The 23,585-nt window shown below is 51.2% G+C and overlaps 1 protein-coding gene across 2 annotated transcripts in view; it reads left to right on the top strand.

Annotated features, from left to right (window-relative positions):
* The window catches only part of FRMD4A (FERM domain containing 4A), a 465,015-nt gene that overhangs the window by 423,814 nt on the left and 17,616 nt on the right, over window positions 1-23,585 (top strand). For both annotated transcript variants that reach the window (XM_080810510.1, XM_080810511.1), the window contains exons 15-21: window positions 6,284-6,417; window positions 10,340-10,462; window positions 13,468-13,696; window positions 16,036-16,092; window positions 18,614-18,851; window positions 19,652-19,819; window positions 21,789-22,651. In XM_080810510.1, the coding sequence (XP_080666636.1) occupies window positions 6,284-6,417; window positions 10,340-10,462; window positions 13,468-13,696; window positions 16,036-16,092; window positions 18,614-18,851; window positions 19,652-19,819; window positions 21,789-22,651 (1,812 nt within the window). The remainder of the gene's footprint in view (window positions 1-6,283; window positions 6,418-10,339; window positions 10,463-13,467; window positions 13,697-16,035; window positions 16,093-18,613; window positions 18,852-19,651; window positions 19,820-21,788; window positions 22,652-23,585) is intronic.

Here is a 23,585-nt window from a genome sequence, read left to right as displayed (position 1 = left end):
TTGCACACGCCCTGCCCCCGGCTCTCTCAGGGCAGGCCCACATCCGGTCACCCATCCCTTCCACCCCACCGTGCTCACAGACACTCGGTCTTCACTGGCTCATCTGAAGAACCCCTCCACTCCTTCTCCTCCCTCCTTCAGCCTGCACCGTATCCCATGAAGGATGTGGAAAGAGTCTGGGTGTGAAAGATACGATTGCACACTGCATCGTTTTTTACTGGGGCAACCCAGTCATGACCAAGACAGAAAGTTCCAGCCCCTGTGCCCTTTCCATTCGGGGTGCCAAGCAGAGCCACCCAACTGGAATCCCAGCTCTGCTTCCTCATGCCGCAGGGACCTCTTCTGTGAAAACGGGGCTAATGTTTTTGTGAGGGTGACATGAACTGTGACACGGGCAGCTCCTGCCAGGAGTCTGGGAAAATCCACTTCCTCTCCATTTCCTCCCGACCGTCCTGAGGGCACAGGATGGCCATGGTGCGTACCCTCCATTGGCTCGCCACACATCTTCCCTGCCCACTAATGCATCTTTTTATTTTATGGGGTTCCCTGGAATTGGGGTGCCAACTCCCCATAAAGGCCTGGTGCACCATTTAATACAAAAACTACAGATGCCTACGTAGCATTTATGAGGCTCTGACTCTCTTCGGACATCTTTCGGCCTTATCTCCCCCAGCTTCTGAAGAAGTCCTGTGTTCATTCTTGTACTGTAGGGGGAGGACTCAGAGGCTGAGAGATGTGGTGCCCTGTTGCCAAGTCCCCACCGCTAGCACGTCACAGAGCTGGGACACAAGCCCAGACCTGCTCACTCGAAACCATTCCTGCCTCAGGAGGCTCTGGGCCTGTGCGTTTTCCAAATAATATTCACTTCCCTCCTTCTGTAAACGTGGTACTGCTTTAAAACTTGGAGCAACAGTTCTATCTTTCAAAAGTGCTCACAGCACCTCTGTTTTCTCTTTGGCTCCTGCATGAATCTGTCACATGTGGAAAGTGTCCTTTCCAAGTAGCACTCAACTACTGTTTTGCCTACCTATAAATTTTGCAGTCTTCCTCCTCTGACTGCAATAGAGAAGTTCCATCCATCTTCCTGCTTCATTAATCCCAAAAACAGCTCAGATGAGCCTCTTTTAGCATCCAAACTGACACCCATGTGGTCCGTTGCTGAGATTGGGGGTGGGGGGGGGTAAATCCTTTCAGCCCTGGTTGATAATTAGACATTCCCTTCAGTTTGAGGAAAACTCTCCCAGTAACTGGGGATAGGACCAGAGTTGGCAGGGTGCTTGTCTTTTCTGGAAGCCAGAATGGTGAAGAAGAGGGAAGTTGACACTGTTATGTAACAACTGTAACATTGGCAGCAAGGATTGCTGGAGGCGGGTGCTACCTAAGTAAGCTGCTTATTAAGCAATACAGTCTCCAAGTTTGGGAGCATCTTGGGGGTTGGTTAATTGGCCATTTTCCAGATGGGGACATCATGGGTCCAAGAGTTGAGTGACCCAAGGTCTTCTACCAATCAATAGCAGATATATGATGGAAACCCAGGTCCCCTCCCTGTTCATCACTGTTCCACTCAGAGGTAGCAGACTGACATCTTTTTTTGATTTCCAAGAGGTGAAACTTACAACCTCAGCATGGTCTTGTGTGTGCCAAGGCACCCATGTGTTCAAATAACCAGAAATGGGTAAACCAGAGCAATGGAGAACTTCTGTACCTTTCACCAAATCCAGGTGCTGATGGGAAATGATATCTCCATCCAGAATCATTTCTTGTTCACACATCTTTAGTTTGTAAGACTCCTGCTGACCTGAGGCCCTTCTCTGATTGAGTTTCTTCCTGGAGTCCTTCTGGGTCACTTGAGAATAGCAGTGAATCAGTGCCTCCCGACTCCAGGCCCTCTTGCTGTGCGTGTCTGCCATGATGGTCCAGGGATGCCCGAGGGCACCCGTTGGAGGCAGTAGGAAGCTGCCTTGGCATCGCATTCAGTCACCTCTTCTCATGGTCACCATGTTGGCCTGGTTGCATGGAACAGCTGCCCAGGCTCAGAACCCTTCCCCTAGTGCCCTGGATTTCCTTTCAAGAAACAAAGGCACTGGGAACCTCTTTTCAAATGCAGTGTTTCAAATGCATGAACCAGTGAATGCAGAGCTGTCCTAGCTTGAGGAGCATGGAGTAGGGGGCCCCTGAACCCCTGAATCTCCATGATCCAGTTCCCACCCTCAGGCACAGCAGCTCCAAAAACCTAACCGCAAACTAAGGCATCCAAGAAACAGTTTGAAAATACTGCCTTTGTATGTAGAGTTGCACAGTGAGGTCTCTTCTTGAGCAACAAGGAGGAGGTAGCATCAGTGGTTTTTCTTTCCAATTCTGCTTGTGTGTGCGTGTTTCACTCCCATTGAATCTACCCTGGATTTTGAGGACTGACCTGTTTAAGCCACTGTGATAAGTGTCGTATGTTCATTATCTCCTTTAGTCTTTACAACGGGTTAAGGAGGGCTGGTCATGTACCCAAGGTTACACAACTAGTGAGCAGCATAGAGTGCATCAAAACCAGGTCTGTTTGACCTCTGCTCACCATCCAGTTACCACTAAAAAGAAATCTGCATGGCCAAGCCAGCTCAGTTACTTTGTAAAAATTTAACTTGGTACCCAGCACTGCATTCCTCATGAAGCAATTTCCAGAATAAAGGTATGAGCTGGAGCCTGCCAGTATTCATGGTTTCAGGTACAGAAGGGGCCTCTTGAGCCATCCACCCTGTCTATGTGGGTTTGGTATTTAGACTAATTATTATAAATAATAATAATTTAAGTAGCACTAATGAGCCCTATAATTCAACACCAAAGCTCAGAGACCAGATCATCCAAAAATGTTGTGCTTTGCCTCCCGAAGTTGAATGTTCTCGTGATGTCTGCCGTTTTGAGCACGGTGAACCCTTAGATCTAATAGATCATCATTTCCTGTTGAGAGGTTAGGCAGGGGTGAAAGGGAAAGCAATGAGTTTTTCATGATCTCTGACTACAGTCTTTAGTTTAAAATCTCATTTATCTGATATGAGAATTGCTACCCCAGCTTTCTTTTGAGGCCCGTTGGCATAAAAGATGGTTCTCCCTCCCTTCACTTTGAGTCTGGATGTATCTTTATGTTCAAAATGAGTCTCTTGTAGACAACATATGGACAGGTCTTGTCGTTTTATGCAGTCTGCAACCCTGTGCCGTTTTATGGGAGCATTTAGGCCGTTCACATTGAGAGTAATTATTGAAAGATATGTTTTTATTGACATCATGTTGCCTGTGAAGTCCTTGTTTCTATAGATTGTGTCTGTAAATTTCTGTTCTATGACACTCTTGGGTTCTTCTTTTATAGAACCCTCCCCCGCTTAATATTTCTTGTAGTGCCGGCATGGTGGTCACATACTCTTTTAAGCCTTGCTGGTATTGGAAGCTCTTTATCTCTCCATCCATTTTGAATGTCAGCCTTACTGGATAAAGTATTCTTGGCTGCATGTTCTTCTCATTTAGTGCCCTGAATATGTCTTGCCAGCCCTTTCTGGTTTGCCAGGTTTCTGTGGACAGGTCCGACATTATTCTGATGGACCTTCCTCTGTACGTAAGTGTTCTCTTCCCCCCTCGCTGCCCTCAGAAGCTCTTGTCTAAAATTATGATTCTTCAGTCTCACAACCAAGTGTCTCGAGGTCTTTCTAGATTTGTTGATCTTGGGCGGTGTTCTTTCTGCCTCTTGGACACAAACACTGGTTCCATTCCCCAGATTGGGAAAAATTTCATCCAGAATTTGTTCAACTATATCTTCCAGTCTTCTCTCTTTCTCCACCTCCTCAGGGATCCCAGTAATTCTGATGCTGGAACATTTCATGGCATCATTTATTTCCCTAATTCTGTTTTCATGGCTTCTAAACTGTTTGTTTCAGGCCTCCTCCTGATCCTTTTTCTCTGTCAGTTTGTCCTCTAGATCACTAGTTCTGTCTTCTGCCTCTGTTACCCTAGCTGTTAGAGTATTTAGATTAGAGCAATGAGTTTTTCACTTAAGCTAGAACTCATTTATTTTCCTTGGGTCCAGATTTCTCCAGGCCTGTTTTTGAAACCTAAAGTCTGACTTCTTCCCCCACATTATGTTACATCCTTATTAATGCTTTAGGTGGTGGAACGGAGAGAACCCCATTAAGGGTTTCTGTATCTGCCATTTTGATTGGTGAGTATGGCTCAGAGAACCAGGTTAAGACACACGGTGATTGAGCTGTGGGATCTTGGATGGGTGTAAACTAGAGATAGTTGAGGACTGATAAGCACAGGGTAATTGACTTCCAGAGGCAGGAAATCTGAGCCATATCAGGAGGGGAACCTGCAGTATTGTCCAGTGATGTGTTGCTTTCATGTCTGACAGCCACAAGGTCAGGAGAGCCTTAGTAAGATTCATGCTTTTTTTAGGGTTTGCTGTTAAAGTTGGAGGCCTGCAACTGAGCTTGACAAATTCTGGGGAAGAGCTACAAAAATTAATGAAAGTTTGGAAGGCCGATTCTATAACTTATAGGTACTCCCAGGTCCTAGATTTCTTTACCAAGATGAGCTACAGCTTAATCATAGCATCCAAGTATATGAATAATGACATTTATATGTTTGTTCAAGGTAATATTTATTAGCCACTGTGGAGGCATAAAGATGATATGTTCCTGCAGTGATAGATATTCTCTATTTCCAGCTAAGGTGGGCTGGGGGAGAAAAAGTGAAAAGCCCAAGTTGGAGTCAAAATAGACATAGCTGTTGAGACATATTGAGTATTAGGGTTCTAGGAACCTAGTCACATGGTAAGAGACTGCTCAAGGACTAAGAAGAATAGTGTATTTAGGGGGATGATTTGAGTATAGCAGAGGTTTCTGATGCAAAGTCACAAAGACCTTTCTAGCCTGAGGATTCTAGGATGCTTTCTTTACCATTGGAAGAGACAGAACACTTGAGTCTGGCAGTTGTGACTGCATTGTTCTCAAGTCTGTCATCTGATCACTGACTTGTCCCAGATTTCATACAGAAATACAGTTCCTCTCCACCTACCTCCCCACCCACCCCACCCCCCCAAAAAAAACCCACTGGGATTTTTCCTGGGATTGCAACAATTCTCTTGTTTAATTCCTGGAAAATGGATACCTCTACAGCATCCGGCCTCCAATCCATGACTATGGTATACCTTTCTATTTTTTAGGGTTTTAATGTTTCTCAGCAGAATATTACAGTTTTCACTGTAGAGATTTTACACATCTTTCTCTAGATTTGTCCCTAGGTATTTGGTGTTGTTTGATGCTGTTGTAAATGGCATCATCAACTGAGCCCCTTGAATACACACCTAGGAACATCTGTCCACATTCATGGGCATGAGAAGCAATGTAATCAGTTTCTCCTTCCCAAGGCATCAGTGGGCCTTGTCAGAACCCATCAAGGTAAACATGTTTAACAGCTTCATTGCTGGAAACCCACTTCAGGAGCCAAACACTGCAGCCCTGGAAGTGTTCTTTTGATCCAACCTAAATTCCTCCAGTTGGCATTCTTGCATATTTCCTTTTGTGTTTCGTTCACAGTTTGCCTTTCCCCAAGATTTCATATCTAGCCGTCTGCTGCTTGAATCATCATGCAGATATTTCCACCCTGAGTGGTAAAATATGTATAACTTTCATCAGGAGGAAATATGCTCATGACACGGTATTAAGTTAAAAATACATATAATGAAAATCAAATTTTATTTTAAAATATGTGCACTTAGATAAAAATCAAAAGAATACACAGAAGTGGTTATCTCTGGGGGACTTATTTATAGACTATTTCTATACAGGTCTCTATTTTCAAAATTTTTATGACAAGCATGCATCATCTTTGAACTAAGCCAAAAATAAGCATTCTTAAATGGAAAAAAAAAAGAAAGAAAATTAAAACTATGTATTAAAATTACTGGCCTGAATTGTAACTTTCCCCTTCACTGCATAAAGCCTATTAAGATATGCTAGTGAAAATCAAACAGGCATGCCACGTATCTTCAGATTATCAAGAAAGAGAAACTTCTTTTCCAGGCATGTCAGTTTTCCTGCCAGTCCTCTGAGGAACTATAAATTCCACTAAATGCCAAGAATTTGCTCCTTGGCCCTGGGACTCCGCAGCACCCTCTTTGTGTCCCCCTCCCCTGACTCCTGGGTAGGTCCCATCTCCACGGCATGGGCTCCAGTGACGTGCTCCACAGTCCAGATGTGGGTCCCCTGTCCGCTGCTCTAATAACCCCACTGTTTATTGACAGGTTCTCAGGAATCCGATAGCTCTCAGTCAGCCAAGAAGGACATGCTGGCCGCCTTGAAATCCAGGCAGGAAGCACTGGAGGAAACACTCCGCCAGCGGCTGGAGGAACTGAAGAAACTCTGTCTTCGAGAAGCTGTAAGCAGTCCACATTCCGTGTGTATGTGTGTGTGTGCGCGCGTGCTCGCGTGTGTGTTTGTGTGTGTTTGTCGTCCTCTGTCTTCACATATTTATGAAAAGCAAAGGCGGGGATTGCACAGTGAGCATCAGCGGAGGGCAGGACCACTTCTGAAGCATAAATGTGGGAATCCCAACCCCTACAACACGCCCTGTTATGAACAGGAAGAGTGGACCTTAGTGAAATGCGACAATAGCGGGTAGAGCTGCTCTGCTCAAACCCTCATTGGGACCCCCACTGGAGACCAAATGACAAGTAATAATGGCGGTCCCTCCTGTGTGCAACATAGTTTATAAAACGTCACTTCCCGTGGTGTTACCTCTTTGGACATATTGGCTTGCCACCGCTTCCTAAAATTTGTGCCCGAGTTTATTGTCATGGTGCTTTTGTTTCTCTTGAGGATAATTCACACTGGTCTTGGGAAATCCTATGGAAAAGCCTCAATGGGGATCAACAAGGAAATGAAGATTTCACTTGGTATACAATCCCCTTTCAAACTCATGATCTGGTGCTTCCCTTTTTTTAAAATGAGGTCTCAGCCTAGTGATATTTTTAGTTTTGCGCAAAGTAAGCCTTCCTCAAGCCCGTGTACACACTGGTCTCGTGTCGCCAGGGGGTTTAGATGCTGTGGCCCGCCACTGTTTGTTTGCTGGAATATCTGCTTCCACCTTCTCCTGTTCATTCCATGACTGTTAGCATGTTTGAAAAGTTGATTTGGTCATGCAACACACATGCCGGGGGGCTGTGCACACACGCATGAGCACGGGGTTGCACACAGACGCTGTGGGGTGGGAGCCCTCAGGAGAGCGGCTGTGCTCTGCGTGACGTCACGCAGAGCTCTGGTGGTCGGCAGCTCGGAATAGGAAGCAAAAGAGGTTCCTGAGCTCAGTTGAAGAGAGTAATTTCCTCTGCCCCGAAATCCCAGTGCCTTACCCCAGGAAGCATGAAACAAGCGGCTATCCTATCGAATGGAATCGTATTACATTTCAACTTGACTTAATTAGGCTCTGGGCTGATTTCAACCGGAGCCCCGCAGAGCAGCCCTGCACCAGCACAAATCCCCCACAGAGCTTCGGAAAGCAGCCGGCCTGGCCAGGGATATGTGCTGAGACTCTCTCAATATTAGTAACCTTTTCATAGAGAATCTGCTGAAAGAAGTGAAAAAAGGAGAGCTTGGGTGTCTGTGTTTAATAATTTGCAAAGACTTGTTTTGTTTTTAATAAAGGAAACATCCCTAAACCCAGCAGGGAATCCGCATCAGAAAACTGGAGAAACATGTCAAGGCAGGGTTAGCATGCATTACAAAGGCCTCCCTGTCTCTCTCGAAATAAAAGCAAAATAAGGAAAACAAAGCTCCCGCTTCTTAGAGCGTTGACACCAGAAAACAACTTGAGTGGAAGGAGTCGCCTCTCTGGGGACAGGGGCCCTGGGGGCAGATTGCTAGGTGTTGGCTCAGCCAGTCTTGCTGACTCCCCCAGAGGGAAGTGGGGGTGCTGGGAGGCCTTTCTCAGTAAGGGTCTCGCTCTTTCTCTGGGTCAGTATGGAGAAACGCTGTTTGTCCGCTGGGGCGTGGGGTGCCCTGATGCAGGAGAGTGAGCTGAGCCTGTGGCTTGGGTGTGAGCCATGCCAGAACAGAAGGGAGCGGGCTGAGCCCCTCTGCCTGCGCCCAAGCGAGCTCCTCCCCCTTTCCGCTCTGGTTATCTGTGAAGACAGATTAAATGTGGAGAACCCAGTACCTTCTAGTGGGTGCTGGAATATCAGTAGCCTTGCATTCTTAAAGTAATCTGTTTCAAAACTGCAGACACGTTAGTTATTAAGTCAATGGTCATGTTAATATTCCCCTCCTTTTGGTAAGTTTCAAAGTAGAAAGGAAAAGCTCTAACCATATAAAATCCTCAGTGTGTTATGTTATTTATAGACCGGCTTCTAGGGGAGTAGATAAAAATGTTGCAGAATAAACACATAACTACTCTGGAGACATTTGAACCACATTTTTTTACAAAAACAGGGAAGAAAATTGCAGAGCATTTCATACTCAACAGTTGGCCATTATGCTCAGAAATGCTTTCACTGGGGAGTAAAAAGCCCAAGAGTTCATTTCCTGGTGGCCTGAACCCAGGCGAGAGGCCCAGGAGAGTGAGCGGTGGCTGTGTTTGTGCATGCCAGTTGCTCGCTCACGCTCTCTCTCTCTCTCTCTCTCTCTCTCTCTCACACACACACACACACACACTGCGCACATATACACACACTGCCCAGTGTATATACACACATACATATGTAGGTGCACACTACCTATTACTTATACACTTACTTAGTTACTCCCTATTACTCCCACTTACACACACCTCAGTGCACATACACACCCTACTAATACACCTAATCCCGCGCACACATATACAACCTAGTCTCACTCCCAGCGCACACATGCATGCACATACACAGCCTAGTGCACACACACACAGTGCAAGCACCCATCCCAGTGTGCACACAAGGACTCCATGTGCGTACACAGTGGTGGGGAAAGGCGAGATCCCTCCTCCTATCAGAAGGCAGGTGAACACCTCGAGTCCTGTGTTTAGGGCTTGCTCACGCATTGCACACTCGTACTGGGCTGCCCGGCACAAAAGCTCTCTGTGCAGATGGACCAGGAGCTCCTCCGTGTCTGAGCAGCCCCGTAGGCATTGACTGGGGACTGGAAACCCGGGGCCGGGCCTGGCCAGTGGAGGTGCACGGTGGCTTTCCCATATGCCTCTGGCCCCTGGAAGTGACCCCGTGCACTGGAGGCCTCACCTCCGCCACGTGGGTTACAAATTGATCTTTATTCCCAGAGGTAACCTCTAATATGGAGCCTCGTTCTAATCCAGAATCGCTGCACAGACCTCGGGGTCTGCCAGGGTCACAGTCACTGTGGTGATCCGTCAGTGAAGTTCACTGTCATTATAATCACACAGATTTCTAAGAGCTGGAAATGTACAACAGGTCTTTTTTAATGACTTTGTCACTGAAATGGATTATATTTTCAGTTTCTAGTGAAACTCTTATTTGTATACATGTAATGTTTTTTAAGCTCAGCCTGCGCCTTGAGCACCTAACCTGAGTTGAGTAATCATTACGTATGTTCAGTTTCTAGTTTATGTAATATGCACCTTTCTTGGCTTTGCCATTTAGATACCGCTCCTCCTAAGAACACTCATTTCAAGGACATTCTGAACTTAGATATTTGTGAGGCACTATTTGATGCAGTGGAAGGACACAGAAACTGGACAGACCAGAGCTGTTGTGTGCGCTCTGGCCCCTCCTGGCTGTGTGGTCCCACTTGGCACATAGCAGGCACGGGGGACACTTGGTTAATTAAAAAATGGGTGAGATTCGGGTTTTACGATGAAAGCCGATGGCGCTTTTATTTACCCAAAAGACATTTACTTTGGGAAAAACTTTTCGAAGCACATCTGTTTTGTAAAGAAAGGGCTGCTCTCATAATTTTTTAGAGAAAAGAGGGTCTCCTGGGTGCCTCAGTCGGGTAAACATGTGCCTTCGGCTTGGGTCCTGATCTCAGGGTCCTGGGATAGAGCCCCGCATCAGGCTCCCTGCTCAGCAAAGAGTCTGCTTCTCCCTCTCCTTCTGCTCCTCCCCCTACTCATGCATGTGTGCATGCACTCTCTCTCCCTCTCTCTCCCTCTCTCTCACATAAATAAATAAAATCTTAAGAGAGAGAAATGAAATTGCATTTCAGGAGCCCTTAGATGTATTGCTAAAGGTGACAATTTCAAGCCTACTCAGTGAATCTAGGCTTTGAAGCCCGTGCGTGTGCATGTGTGCATCCTAGGAACCAAGCACGTGCCGTCTTCTGATTTCTGTTCTCGTGCTGTTGCTCGTACGCAGGAGCTGACAGGCAAGCTGCCCGTTGAATATCCCTTGGACCCAGGGGAGGAACCACCCATCGTTCGAAGAAGAATCGGGACAGCTTTCAAGCTGGATGAGCAGAAAATCCTGCCCAAAGGAGAGGTGTGTTTTTCTTGATGTTGCTGGATTCTCTCACTTTAGCCATATTTCCCCCAAATATTGGGGCATCCACGTTTTCTGTAACAGGGTCTTCCTTCTACCCAATACCAAAGGCCATTTCCCCTCCCTCCCCAGAATCTTCCCTTCTCCCTTTTAAGTTAGCTGCTCAGTCAGCATGGGGCTCCCCTTGGTCTGATGCATTCGCTTGCATGAGTAGGCATTTCGATTTCTGGGGAAGTTCTTTGTCTAACATGATAGGCCCATCATAAGCGGCAAAGTGAAGCTTGGGAGAACATCCCAGACACTCAGGTGTACCCGTCTTTTTAATGGCCTTCCAGCTCTTTGTTACGCAGAGCCCAGCCTCACGTGGGAGGAAACAACCAAAGGAGAAAGATCTTGCCTGTAGGCGCAGGGCTGCCGTTGACTGGGTAAAGACCATAGGGCCTGCCCTTGGGGGCCTTCCCTTCCCCTTGCTGCTAACACTGCCGCCAACGGATTAGCTAGAGAGGGGGCTGTCCTGATGTCATTTGTCCACATTTGGAGGAGCCACTGAAGCATTGCTCATTTATCACCTCTGACACTAAATGTTGCTGGGGGCTAGGGCTGGAGAGTCCAGATTCCAGGAGGTACGGGGACTTGGGTCTCCCTCTGGTTAACAAGCTCTCCAGCCTCAGACCGAGAGAGTCGAGGCCATGCAAACCTTTGGGCCTCAAGGTCACGTCGTGGATTTTTTCTGAGTGAAGCTACTAATTAAAATGCTATTGAACAGAGGACTTACAAGAATAGGAATCAAAGCCAAGGGGGAAGGGAAGGGAATACCGTGGCCACGTTGAAACAGATATTCTTACAAAAGGGACTGAGAGAAGCTGGCGTTCTTGAGTCACAGCCACAGCGGGTGAGTGTGAGGGCAGATTCAGGGGGGACGCAGGTGCCCTGCAGCCACCAGCAGGGAACCAGTCTGAGGTCCTGTCACAGGGTCTCAGGTGGACTCACCAGAGGCTTCAGGCACATCTGATGCTCAGCAGTTTTCCTCTCCTGGAAGAGGAGCTTCGTAATCCTTACGTCTCGGAACGGTCGCTAGGATTATAGGTGCTGGTGTGTGGGAAACTTTTAGCTTGCTACTTGATACCTGCTTTACGCTCGGTAACCGTGAGTTGCTGCCGGCAGGGAGGAGACAGCCAAAGCAGGGGCTGCGGGTGGGCAGAGCAGGGGGGAGCGTGGGTGGGATTTAGGAGACCATCCGGTCAAGTACTTTTCAAATCCAGCTGTCACCGGGATTGCCAGGGCAACTTCCACTCTTATGCTGGATAGACAGCTGGACTAAACTTTGAAGAGCGGACCCCACCTTAGCAAGGGCCCACAGCCCCGAGGGCCTTCCCACCAGCAGCTCCTTCCCACACACCAGTAAGCGAGGCCTCGCCTTCCCCAAGAAGTCTGTGTGCGCCTGTCATCCTTACCTGTCCCTGCATGTATTGGTCCGGAGTTAGTGACAGGAAGCACCCCCGAGCCAGCAGGAGCCCGTGTAGAGCTCCTCTTGGAAGGAAGGGCTCCCCACCCTCAGCTCTGTTGCTGCCTCTGTTTCTTCTGGGAACGCACGTGACTTCCCTGTCCATACTGCAGGCAGCCATCTGGACACCCAGGGCCGGTGGCCATGTGCGTGTCCGCTCTGGGAGTGCGAATGCGTCCTGGGCTCCCACGCCGGGTTGGGCCCTAGGGCCAGAGCTGTCCTCACCACCCAGGGACAGCTGCTTCTAGCAGTGAAGCCTCACAGACCAGCCTTTGTCCTTGGTGACTTGTTTGTATCAAGATTCCGGGCGGGAATCCATCCCCACGTTCCTCTCTCTCCAGAGAGCCAGTGCAGCCAGCATTGGAAGGATCTGGAAGGAGTTTATCATCTCCGAAGCAGTTGTGTGTCATCCCCATGCTTCCCCTCCCTCCAAATCCCCGTTCCCTCAGGCTCAAGGTGCTCAAACAGAAGGGAATCCAGCTAAGTGTGCTGTGCTCCATGCCAGCTCTGGGGCTGGCATGTGCCGCTGGGAGGCAAGGCTTTGTTATGCAGCATTAACCGGGAAGGTCTGTCCATTCCCATGAACATGGGGATGGGTCCCTTGAGGTGGGTTGGCGGGTCGGTCTGTTCCTGTCAGATGTTTGCAGAGAGGTGGGCCACCTGCAGGCCATCCCCGTCCATCCGCCCAGTCGTGGCGGCCACAGCCTCATTTCTCCTGGGGCCAAAACTGTTTGAGGACATATTCACTCATTTGCTTCTTCTGGCCAAAGTCAGGGGTGGCAGCCGCAGGGAGATGACGGAGGGGAGGACAGAGAATGTCCTGGGGCGTTCAGTCCCAAGAGTGGGGCCTGGGCTCCTCTGCCCTCCCGTTGCGCCTCGAAGCCCAGCACTGCTGCCAACGGGCAGGTGTGAGGACAGCTGGAGCTTGGAGAACAGGCTTCCAAAAGAGATCTGGGGAGTGGGGTACATCCCACCATGAAGGGCTCAAAATATGAGAGACAGCCCATGTGAGCCCACTGCTGGCAAACCCGTGGAAGCCTGCTCTGAAGCGTGGGGCCTCCCTGTCCAAGGTGACAGGGAGACACCACCCAGACAGGCTCTGATTTCCCTGAGGGTCTGGTCTTCATGACCCGTGCTGTGGAGACCAAGGAGATGAAGCCAGGTGAGCCCCTGCCTCCGCCTGCTGCGGGAAATCTCTGCTTCTCGCTGGTGCTGCCCCCGTAGCGACCAGCACTCATCTCCTGAACGTAACAGGGGCCAAGGGTCCCGAAAGTGGGAGTGCCCAGGGCCTGGCTGCCGGAGATTTTAGGGAAGGGGCCACTGCGGGGTCAGCAAGGTTGGGGCTGGGTCCTGGGAGTGCTGGTTTCCCGGTAGGAGAGTCTCCCAAAGAGTAGGGCGCGCTGGCCTTGGGGCAGGGCCCGGGAGGACAGTGCCTCCCTCAGCTGCTCCCTGAGCCCTTCGTGTCCCACAAAGTGCCAGCAGCCTCCTCTCCCTCCCACAGGAAGCCGAGCTGGAACGCCTGGAACGAGAGTTTGCCATTCAATCCCAGATTACGGAGGCTGCCCGCCGCCTCGCCAGTGACCCCAATGTCAGCAAAAAACTGAAGAAACAAAGGAAAACCTCTTATCTGAATGCACTGAAGAAGCTGCAGGAGATTGAAAATGCCATCAACGAGAACCGCATCAAGTCCGGGAAGAAGCCCACGCAGAGGGCTTCCCTGATCATCGCAGGTCCGTGCTAAGCCCGCTCCCCACTGGGGTGTCAGGACCCAGCCCCGGGAGCGGGGCCAGAGCTGGCTCCCTGTGGGATCTGAGCAAGCCATTTAACCACCCTGGGCCTTAGCTTTTTTTTTTTTAAATCCGTAAAGCGAAGCTAGCTAAGGCCTGATACCAAATGAGAGCAACAAAGGGAGGTCGGGTCCGCAGAGGAGGGGGATTACACAGTTGGAGTGTCCTGATCACTCTTTAGTGCTCCATGGAAGAGCCCGCAGCCCTGGACCGCACACTCTCCCCAGCCCTCACCAGGAGCCGGGCTGAGCTCACTGAGCTGGTTCAGCCTCACTGGAGTTGCCCAGGCTCTGACCTCCTCAGGGACCTGAACTCCCTACCCACATCTGGATGGCTGGGGCACGCAGCGAGCCGGCAGCCCCACTGAGCCTCTGTCCTCAGACAGAGCCACTCCGAGGGCCCCTCTCCTGGAGCCAAAGCTGGGGAGGATTCGGCTGCTCCTCTCTGACTGTCTAGCCCCCCGAGCTCAGGTCAGCAGGGGTTAGGAATCTGGGTGATTCTATTTGGTAAACACTAGCAGGAAATAGCCCTGAATCCACCAACACCGCCAAGTCCCCCAGCAGTTACAGTCCTCTTTTTCTGTGTTTAGCAGACTCCGTACAGTACATGTCAAGCGTTCTTTCATAGGTGACACATTGAAAACACTTTGGCTCTAGGAAGATCAAAAGTAGAATAGAGGTTCCAGGGGCTGGGGGAGGAGGAGCAGGGAGTTAGGATTTGATGGGTATGAGTTTTGTTTGGAAAAAATGAAAAAGTTCAGGAGATGATGGCGGTGCTGGTTTCACAAGAATGCAGATATGCTTAATGCCCCTGAACTGTACGACTCACAGCTGTTAAAATGGTAAATTTTATGTTATGTATGTTTTACCACGATTATATATATTACATACATATGTAATGATAATATCTGATTCATGAAATATAGTTGTGCAGGCTTAAAATGTGGGCTTACTAGGGAAGCCAAGCTCTACTGGAAACTCCCAAGACACCAAAGTCAAGGTCCTCTGTCCCCTAGTTGCTCACAGTCCACCAAGTAACACCAATAAAGTGACTTCCTAATTGAAGAAAACCAGAGAGAGGCAATAAAAAAATCCTTTCCCTCTAGGAAATTTGGAGTAACTGTCTTTCCCCATCCTGCCCCATTGTCCATGGCCAAGACTTTGTCCCTTTGTCACCCACTTCTGAACACAGCAGCAGCCAGCCAGTCCTGGTCTGTGTGATGCCTCTTTGGGGCCTCATTGTGGCCCTCAAAGGCCCTCGGGGAGTCACAGCTCTGTGGGAGCACCCAGCATGGTTACCAGAGCTGAGTTTGGGGTGGGAGGGCCTGTCCCTGGTCGGCCACAGAAGAACCAACTTCCCTAGCCTGCCTGGCGAAGTCTGTTCTGTGAGCCCCGCCCCGAGAGTCTGTGGTCAGATCTGTGTCTGTCCTGCCAGCACAGGGTCCCATCCAGGTTTGCAGCCTTTTTTTTTTTTTTCTTAACTGTTGAAGAATCTATCTTCTTTATTTTGCTGCATCCTTTAAATACTGTTTCTGCTGCGCTCGAGTTAGAGGAATAATTGTAGTTCTCTGTAGTTCCTTAGCCTTGTGTTTTATTTCAAGAGCTAAAACACTAAACTTGGAACTTTCAGACCTGAGACCGCTGGCTCCTTTTTCCAAGAGAGCAGAGCGACTGCAGACAAACCACTCCTCCTACGTGGCCCTCAGTTTCCCCAGATGTTAAAGAGGAAGGATTATTTGGCTCCCTCTTGGGCGCGCCTTCATGGTTAACTAGTATCCATAAAAATAAGCCTTGGAGAGAGAGAAGCTGTATTTAGCAGCTTGTTTTCACTACTAATGACTTAAGAGGTTTATGGAGAAGACATTTATGGCCATAAGAGCAAAGCCAGGTTCCTCACCCTGGTTTGGCATGTGTAGAATAAAGAGCAGTTCTCTTTCTTTGGTCCAGTTGGAACACGCCCTGAGATTGGGCCGGGACAATGACGCAGCTTAACCAGGCCAGGCGGCCTTTATCCTGGATATTAAGCTACTCAGCACTGCCAGTCCCGGGGAAGCAAGAGGTCAGAAAGACAGAAACCCTGGGGCACAGTGTAGCGTCAGGAGTGGGGAATGACCCACCCCAGGGACTGTCCAAAGAAATGCCAGCCAGCATTTTGATTGTGTTTCAGGCGATCCTTCTGGTCAGAACGAGGACATGATGGTCCTAAACTCATGACTTTTACAGAGAGGGCTGTGTCTGGTGGAATGTGTGAAACTCATAGACTTTTGCCTTTTGTCTTCTCAGATGGAAATATTGCCAGTGAAGACAGTTCCCTCTCAGACGCCCTTGTGCTAGAGGACGGTAGGTTGTCCGTTTCCTGCTTCAGAACTCGGGACCAGATTAAACAGGCATTGAGCTGTGTGTCTCCAGGCACAGCTGGGTGGAAAGGCAAGAGCCAGGGCTGGGTGGCAGCCGGGTGCTCCGTGAGTCCCTCGTCCCTGGTGCTCATGCATGTGGTTGGGAGCAGGTGGGCGCAACGTCCACTTGTGTCCGTTGGAACTGGAGTATCTTCTGTGGCCCAGAGGTAGTGGATAAGGTGACAGACCGTGAACGGTGTTTTGGGTTGTGGTTGCCAACACCACATTTGTAACTAAACACTGCGTGCAGTTGCCTTTTGACTTTTCATCATTTCTGGAGGAACGACATGGACTTTGGTTGGATCACAAGTCAAAGATGGAAACCTACTAGAAAAGCCCAGGGTTGGCAGGAAGAAAACCAGCCCTCCACATCGTCCTGAGAAATAGTGAAGTTGAAAGGGAAGATGTCCCTTTAGATTGCTGGTCAGGCCTTGAAACTGTCTTGCTCTTTTCCATTGACCTCTGAAAGCCCAGCGGTTATCAGGAAATTTTCTTGGGAAATTCTTAGAAAAACAGAACTGATCCCCCATACCCCAAGCCTGCTAGCCCACCTCCACCACGTGTGGGGGAAGAAAGAATTCCAGGCACAGGACCATCTTTGAGAATGTTCCTGTGGGTTTAAACCAACACTTGGCCAGGACTTAAATGATCTGGAAATATATTAAGTGGCACTTAATTTGTTTTGCCCTTTAGGGAAAAACCTCCTGTGGGCAGTGCTAAGAAGCTGTTCACACAGAAAATATAAAACAATCTGCCCAGTGCAGAGTCATAGTGATCACTGCGAGGCTGGTAATAGTGCTACTGATGGGGGGAGAGGCTGACAGGTTATTTTCCCAGCGGTCTTGGCCTTGCTGTTAGTGATCAGGTTATAGTATTTTTATTGTCAGTGTCATTACATGGGCGGGGACTAGGCCACGTTGCAGGGGAGCAGGGAGAAGCATTTTGCATGTGGAAGATCCAGCCCTGGTTCTGGCCTCTGGGCTGCAGTCTCTGCAAAGGAGGGAGCACGGACCATTTAGTGTGATTCCGCGGTAAGAGAAGAGTTGGGGAACCTGCCTGTTGTTGTCAGCTAATGTGGATGCCCCATGGGCGATTAGTCTCCAGACCCCCAGGCCCCTTGAGGGGCATTAGTGCCTCACCTGGACCCCCACTCCCACTGCAGGGTTGCCCCTTCTAGGGGCTCTTGCCTTTACTGGTTTAAGGAGAGGGTACATAATAGAGTCCCAGATCGGGGGATGGAGAATTAGGCTATGATTAAGAACACTGGTGGGAGATGGATGGAGCCAAGTGAAAGGTGGTTGGAGTTTCTGAGGTTTGCTTCTGTGTATTTTTCCCTTCACACTCCCCCCTCTGCCATCACAATGAACCCTGAATTCTTCCTTCCTCCCTCTGCTCACTGCTGCTCCCTCACACCCCCACCATTCTCCACGCTGGGTATCTCCTTCAACCCCTGCCTCATCCCTCTCCCAGCCTTGCCTGCTTTGAACCCTGCTAGCTGACCAGCTCTCAAACATGATTTTCATTCTGACACATCCCTGCTTGTGAAGTTGCAAATTCCCATTCCGCAGTTGGAATCAAGGTCCCCTGTCAGCTGGGGCACCCAGGTCATCTCGGGGGGCACAGCAGGTCAGCTGCTCTCGCCCCTGACAGGAGCTCCCCACTCTCTCCCTCCTCCTCCTCACCAGTCACCGTCCCAGCTGAATGTGGCCCTGGGCTCTTCCCTTCCTCCTCTCTGCCTGTCCACTGCTGACTTCCCCTCAGCACATTAGGTGCGATAGATCGTGACTCTGAGGGCAGGGAATAGTCTTCTGTTTGGTCAGTATCTGTAGCCTGTCTCCTTCCAGAAGAACCTAAGGCAGGTCTGAGAGGAAAATCTCCAGGCACACATTAAAGGATCATAGCAATCTGAGGAAAGCAGAGAGGGAGGGGGAAACCCAGAGCCACCAACAGATCATGACACTCAACATACATACCTTTCATTTCTTCTAACAAGTATTTACTGAGCCGTCAAATACACATAATACACATCAAGTATTTATTGCTGGGTGCCGTTACTCTAGGCAATGAGGTTGTAGAAGTGAACAAAAGAACCCTCACAGAGCTAAAACTTCTCCAGAGCAAAATAGACGCTTAGGGTCTACCAAGAAACAACTTGATGATATAATCAGGACCCCATTCTGCTATTCGCTATGAAGCCATCATTCGCGGTGGGTCTTTATGGAATTCGGGCTTCACTCGGTCTGTAGCTAACAGGAAGTCAAACTCCTCTCCCCGCCCAGTGCTGCTTGAAGTGTCGGTGTGGTTTGTTCCGTTTGGACTGGTCTTGGCAAGTGGGGAAGCCATGGGGTGCTCTCACCGAGCGCACCCGTCTGCGGGGCAGGGGAGGACGTGGGCGGGGGTGGCGGGTCTGTCTGGGTCGGCGGGAGGGACACTTGCTCAGTTCGTCTCTCTCCATCTCTGCGCAGAAGACTCTCAGGTCACCAGCACACTGTCCCCCTTACAGTCTCCTCACAAGGGACTCCCTCCTCGGCCACCATCACACAACAGGCCCCCTCCTCCCCAGTCCCTGGAGGGACTCCGGCAGATGCACTATCACCGCAACGACTATGACAAGTCCCCCATAAAACCCAAAATGTGGAGCGAGTCCTCTTTGGATGAGCCTTACGAGAAGGTCAAGAAACGCTCCTCCCACGGCCATTCCAGGTGAGCCGGGTCGGGGAGGCCACAGAAAAAAAGAGCAAAGGCTGTCCTAAACAGCATCCACGAGTCACAGAATCCCCTCGGGCGACGGCCTCCCTCCCGGGAACGGCCGGTCCGCAGTGCTGTGCTCACAGCGCCCTCTGCTGCTGACCCTGTCGAGGTGCAGCTCCGTTCGCACAAGGAAAGAGGGGGCGTCTGGGCTCAAAGCCGGCGTGCTGACACAGGGCTAGAAGGTTGTGCGATGACGCGGGAGGTAATGAGGAAGTCTGGGGCGGTACTACTCTGCATGGCAAGTGAGATGCCACTCCTAGGAATCCCAGAGTGGCTCAGAATCCAGCACCATCGTCCAGCAGGATTCTGGAACCGGACAGCTGTGGTCTTAGCTGTATGTTATCAGTTCATTACTCGGCTGAGATTGCAGAGAGGGGTTATTGGAAGGCATTTTTGGTCCGTTTCTCTGTTTTTCTCATTTCCTTTAATTACGCCCTTTAAAGCTCCCAGTGGCTGTCCAGAAAGGTAAATATTTGTCGGCTGGAAAACAGAAACTTGGTTGAGGGCAGGGACGACACAGAACAAGGCTGATGAGGGTGTTTGTCTCACACCACCATGGGGATCAGGGATGGGGACCCCCACCCACTTCTGGGGTTGATGGCTGAGTACCACAATCAGAATCCGAGCGAGAGGTGGGGCGGTCCTGGGCCAGCTTTCCCGACACCAGGGCTGATGTCCGCAGCTAGGTGGCCCCTTGGGAAGAGGGCCAGTTGTGTCTGGCAGTGACCAGCCTGGTGTCCTCTGGTTTGCAGCAGCCACAAGCGCTTTCCCAGCACGGGGAGCTGTGCCGAAGCTGGCGGGGGCAGCAGCTCCCTGCAGAACAGCCCCATCCGCAGCCTCCCCCACTGGAACTCGCAGTCCAGCATGCCGTCCACGCCAGACCTCCGGGTCCGGAGTCCCCACTATGTTCATTCCACGAGGTGAGTGTACCAGGGCTCAGGGCCACTTCCCTCCCTAGAGCAGATCTCCCTGGCCCCAAACTGGCCCACAGAATGGTGAACTAGGGGCAGGCCTGAATCAGTGAGGGAGGCGTCTGTTAAAGCGAGGCAGGTGAAGAACGGAGCAGGCGGCAGCCAGCCCATGTTAGCTACGAGACCTCTTCTTATCCTAGTTACGTTCAGTGGGCACCAGGAGTCGCCTGGAGAACCCCAGGCTTCTAGAGACAGTGGGCATGGAGCCTCCCTTTTTTTTTTTTTTTTTTTAAGATTTGTTTAAAGTTTGTTTGTTTAAGCAATATCTACTCCAAATGTGGGGCTTGAACTCAGAACCCTGAGAAGAAGAGCCGGCTGTGCTACAGACTGAGCCCGCCAGGCCCCCATGGAGGGACACTTGCTGATCAATGTGGAGGCAGGCCGGGCTGGCCAGGTTGGAGGGAAGCATGCTGGACCCAGACCAGCCTCGCACTGACGTGGGTGATCTTTATTCTGTAGTCTTCACGTAGCTTCCCACTGATGTCTCTGTTTATTCTGGACTTCTCAGTGCTGCAAGGTGTAAGTTCATTGTAGGCAAGAAGGACAGGCAGAAGTGAAGCTGTGAGTCACACTTTCTGTTTTTGAAAAGAGGCAGAACCAAAGCCATCATTCCATTGTATCAAAGCCTGATTGCCCAGGACTGTGGCACAAAGGATGGATTTATACAGGATAAGATTGAGCTGTCCAGGCAAGATTGTCTCCTTCATCCTTTCATGCAACAAATATTTATCAGGTGCCTTTATGTACCACGTACCCCTGTAGGGGTTAGAGCAGTGACAAAACAGACCACACTCTAGCTCTCACTGGCATGACATTTTAGCACGGGGGAGTCACAAGAAAGAAAAATATATGTCAAGGGGTGATAAGCACAAAGAAGAAAAGGGAACAGGGCAGGAGTCTGCGCAATGGAAAGAGAGTCTCTGTTAAGTGAAAGCATCAGGGACAAGGAAGTTCTCTTTAATAAGGTGACATTTGAGCAGAGACCTGAATGGATGGGGTAGTGAGTTCTGAGGCCATCTCGGGGGGGCGGCAGGGTCAAAGCCCCAGAGGCAGGCATGCACTTGGCACATTCCCAGGAGGCCAATTTGCCCAGAGCAGGTGATGGAGAGGGTGGGACCAAAGAGGAAACTGAGGACTGAGTCCCAGAGGGCCCCTTGCCGGGGACTTCAGGTTCTACCCTGAGTGACAGAACAGGAACTCCCCTCTCCCTGTACTTGGCCAGTGGGGCCACTCTGAGTCTCACATGTGTCCTAGCATTTTCCACCCCTGTGACAGAGGTGGGTGCTTGGAGTGTGGACGCAAAAGAAGAGCGGGCACTGTAGACAAGGTAGTGGCATGGTAAGCGTTGGCACCAGGCATTCCGAAGTGCTCATGTGCCCGTAGCCTTCCATCGTAGTTTCAGGGGAACGGAAATCCATTTCTGTGGGTTTCATACTAGTATTTGGTTGAAGCCTGTGAAGTGCCCTCTGTGGGACTCTTGTTTGATCTACAAAAAGTGGGTGTTTCATCTGATTGAACATAATACTAGAATAGGGATTCTCTTGGTTCTCTTTGTATCTATAGAAGCCCTTTCTGTGATTAGAAAAGAAAAACAGGCCAGGTTTCTGGTGCGTTTTTTCAGAGGACACCCTTCTGTGGGTGCTGGCTGCTGTCCCAGGCCTCCGGGGAATCGGGCATCCAAGGCGAGGCCGGGCTGGCCTCCGGGGATCTGTGGTCCCCTCCGGCCCCTGTGTTCACCTGGCAACAGCAGGGGCACCCTGACTCCGGGGGCGGCCCTGCTTCTCCCAGGTCTGCTAGATGGCAGCTCTGGGCTGGGCGTTCTGCCCTTTCCCAGGTCCGAGGATGGCAGAGCCCGCTCCCCGCTCTCCATTCCCCTCCCTCGGGCCCCCCCACCCACCCAGGTGCCGTTTCCCCGCAGGTCGGTGGACCTCAGCCCCACGCGGCTGCACAGCCTCGCCCTGCACTTTAGGCACCGGAGCTCCAGCTTGGAGTCCCAGGGCAAGCTCCTGGGCTCGGAGAACGACACGGGGAGCCCCGACTTCTACACCCCACGGACTCGTAGCAGCAACGGCTCCGACCCCATGGACGACTGCTCCTCCTGCACCAGCCACTCGAGCTCGGAGCACTACTACCCGGCGCAGATGAACGCCAACTACTCCACGCTGGCCGAGGACTCGCCGTCCAAGGCGCGCGCGCGGCAGCGGCAGCGACAGCGGGCGGCGGGCGCGCTGGGCGCGGCGAACTCGGGCAGCATGCCCAACCTGGCGGCGCGCGGCGGCGGCGCGCACGGCGTCTACCTGCACAGCCAGAGCCAGCCGAGCTCGCAGTACCGCATCAAGGAATACCCGCTGTACATCGAGGGCAGCGCCACGCCGGTGGTGGTGCGCAGCCTGGAGAGCGACCAGGAGGGCCACTACAGCGTCAAGGCACAGTTCAAGACCTCCAACTCATACACGGCGGGCGGCCTGTTCAGGGAGAGCTGGCGCGGCGGCGACGAGGGCGATGCGGGCCGCCTGACGCCGTCGCGCTCGCAGATCCTGCGGACTCCGTCGCTGGGCCGCGAGGGCGCCCACGACAAGGGCGCGGGCCGCGCCGCCGTGTCGGACGAGCTGCGCCAGTGGTACCAGCGCTCCACGGCCTCGCACAAGGAGCACAGCCGCCTGTCGCACACCAGCTCCACGTCCTCGGACAGCGGCTCCCAGTACAGCACCTCTTCCCAGAGCACCTTCGTGGCGCACAGCAGGGTCACCAGGATGCCTCAGATGTGCAAGGCCACGTCAGGTGAGGTGGGCGGGGGGGACACGACCTGGCACATGCGTCCTCACGCGGGGTGGGGGTGGGGGGGGCAGCGGCTTGTTTTCCAGGCTTCTGGTTTGCTCAGAGTATCGTGAGTTCTAGAAACCTTGGCATCAGACAGATGAGACTGGAGGCCTTTCCGGGGGGCCCCCCCTCCTTTACGCCTGTGATGCCAGCCCGGGTTTTGCGGGGTGATAGATCTTGGGGAACATGGGGACAGCGCTGGGCTAACTGGCCCCCACTTCGGCTTCCAAGGTGGGGGTGCAAACCCTCCAGCCACTTCCTGTAGGGACAGTCAGAGAAGCTCTGTGCAGACAGGTCTCAGGCTTTATCCAGTGCAAGGTGCACCTTCACCCTGGTTGAAGAGACACTAGTTAGAGACCCGAGGGGCCCCTTTCAGAGGGACGCTGGTGCTGGGCTTCCGTGCCAGGCCCTGGGATTCAGGGGGTGTCCCCTGGGTGGGGCTGAGGACAGCTGTAGGCTTGAGTGCCAGAGCTCAGCCCCAGCTGCTCTGGAGATCCCCTCTCCGTGATGTTAGGAACGTGACCGGAGGAATTTTTGTAGTATCAAGATGATACATCTTGAAAACTTTCCTAACCTAATTAAGAGTTACTTTCTATTCTTGTACTAAGCACTGGGCGGGGCCAGAGTGAACACCATCACCGCTGGCTTCAGAAGCTACTTTCCCTTCCCAGCCCCTCCCTGGGAAACAACAGTGGTGACAGTGGCCGTCAGTGCTCAGCAGTGAGGGACAGGGCTCTCAGCACACACACAGGGCAGGGAGGTGGGGACACGGCCGGGAGGCTCTGCTCAGATTGACCATAGGGAAAGAACAGGGAGGAGGTTGAGACATAGTAAAATGATTTTTAAAAATGGAAGAATATAATGAGAGTGAGTAGTCAACAGAACGAACTCCAAG

The sequence above is a fragment of the Martes martes genome, assembly GCF_963455335.1.
Source record: "Martes martes genome assembly, chromosome: 8".
NCBI lineage: Eukaryota > Metazoa > Chordata > Mammalia > Carnivora > Mustelidae > Martes > Martes martes.
The sequence above is the reverse complement of the archived record's forward strand: the minus strand, read 5'-3'. Positions and strand labels throughout refer to the sequence as shown.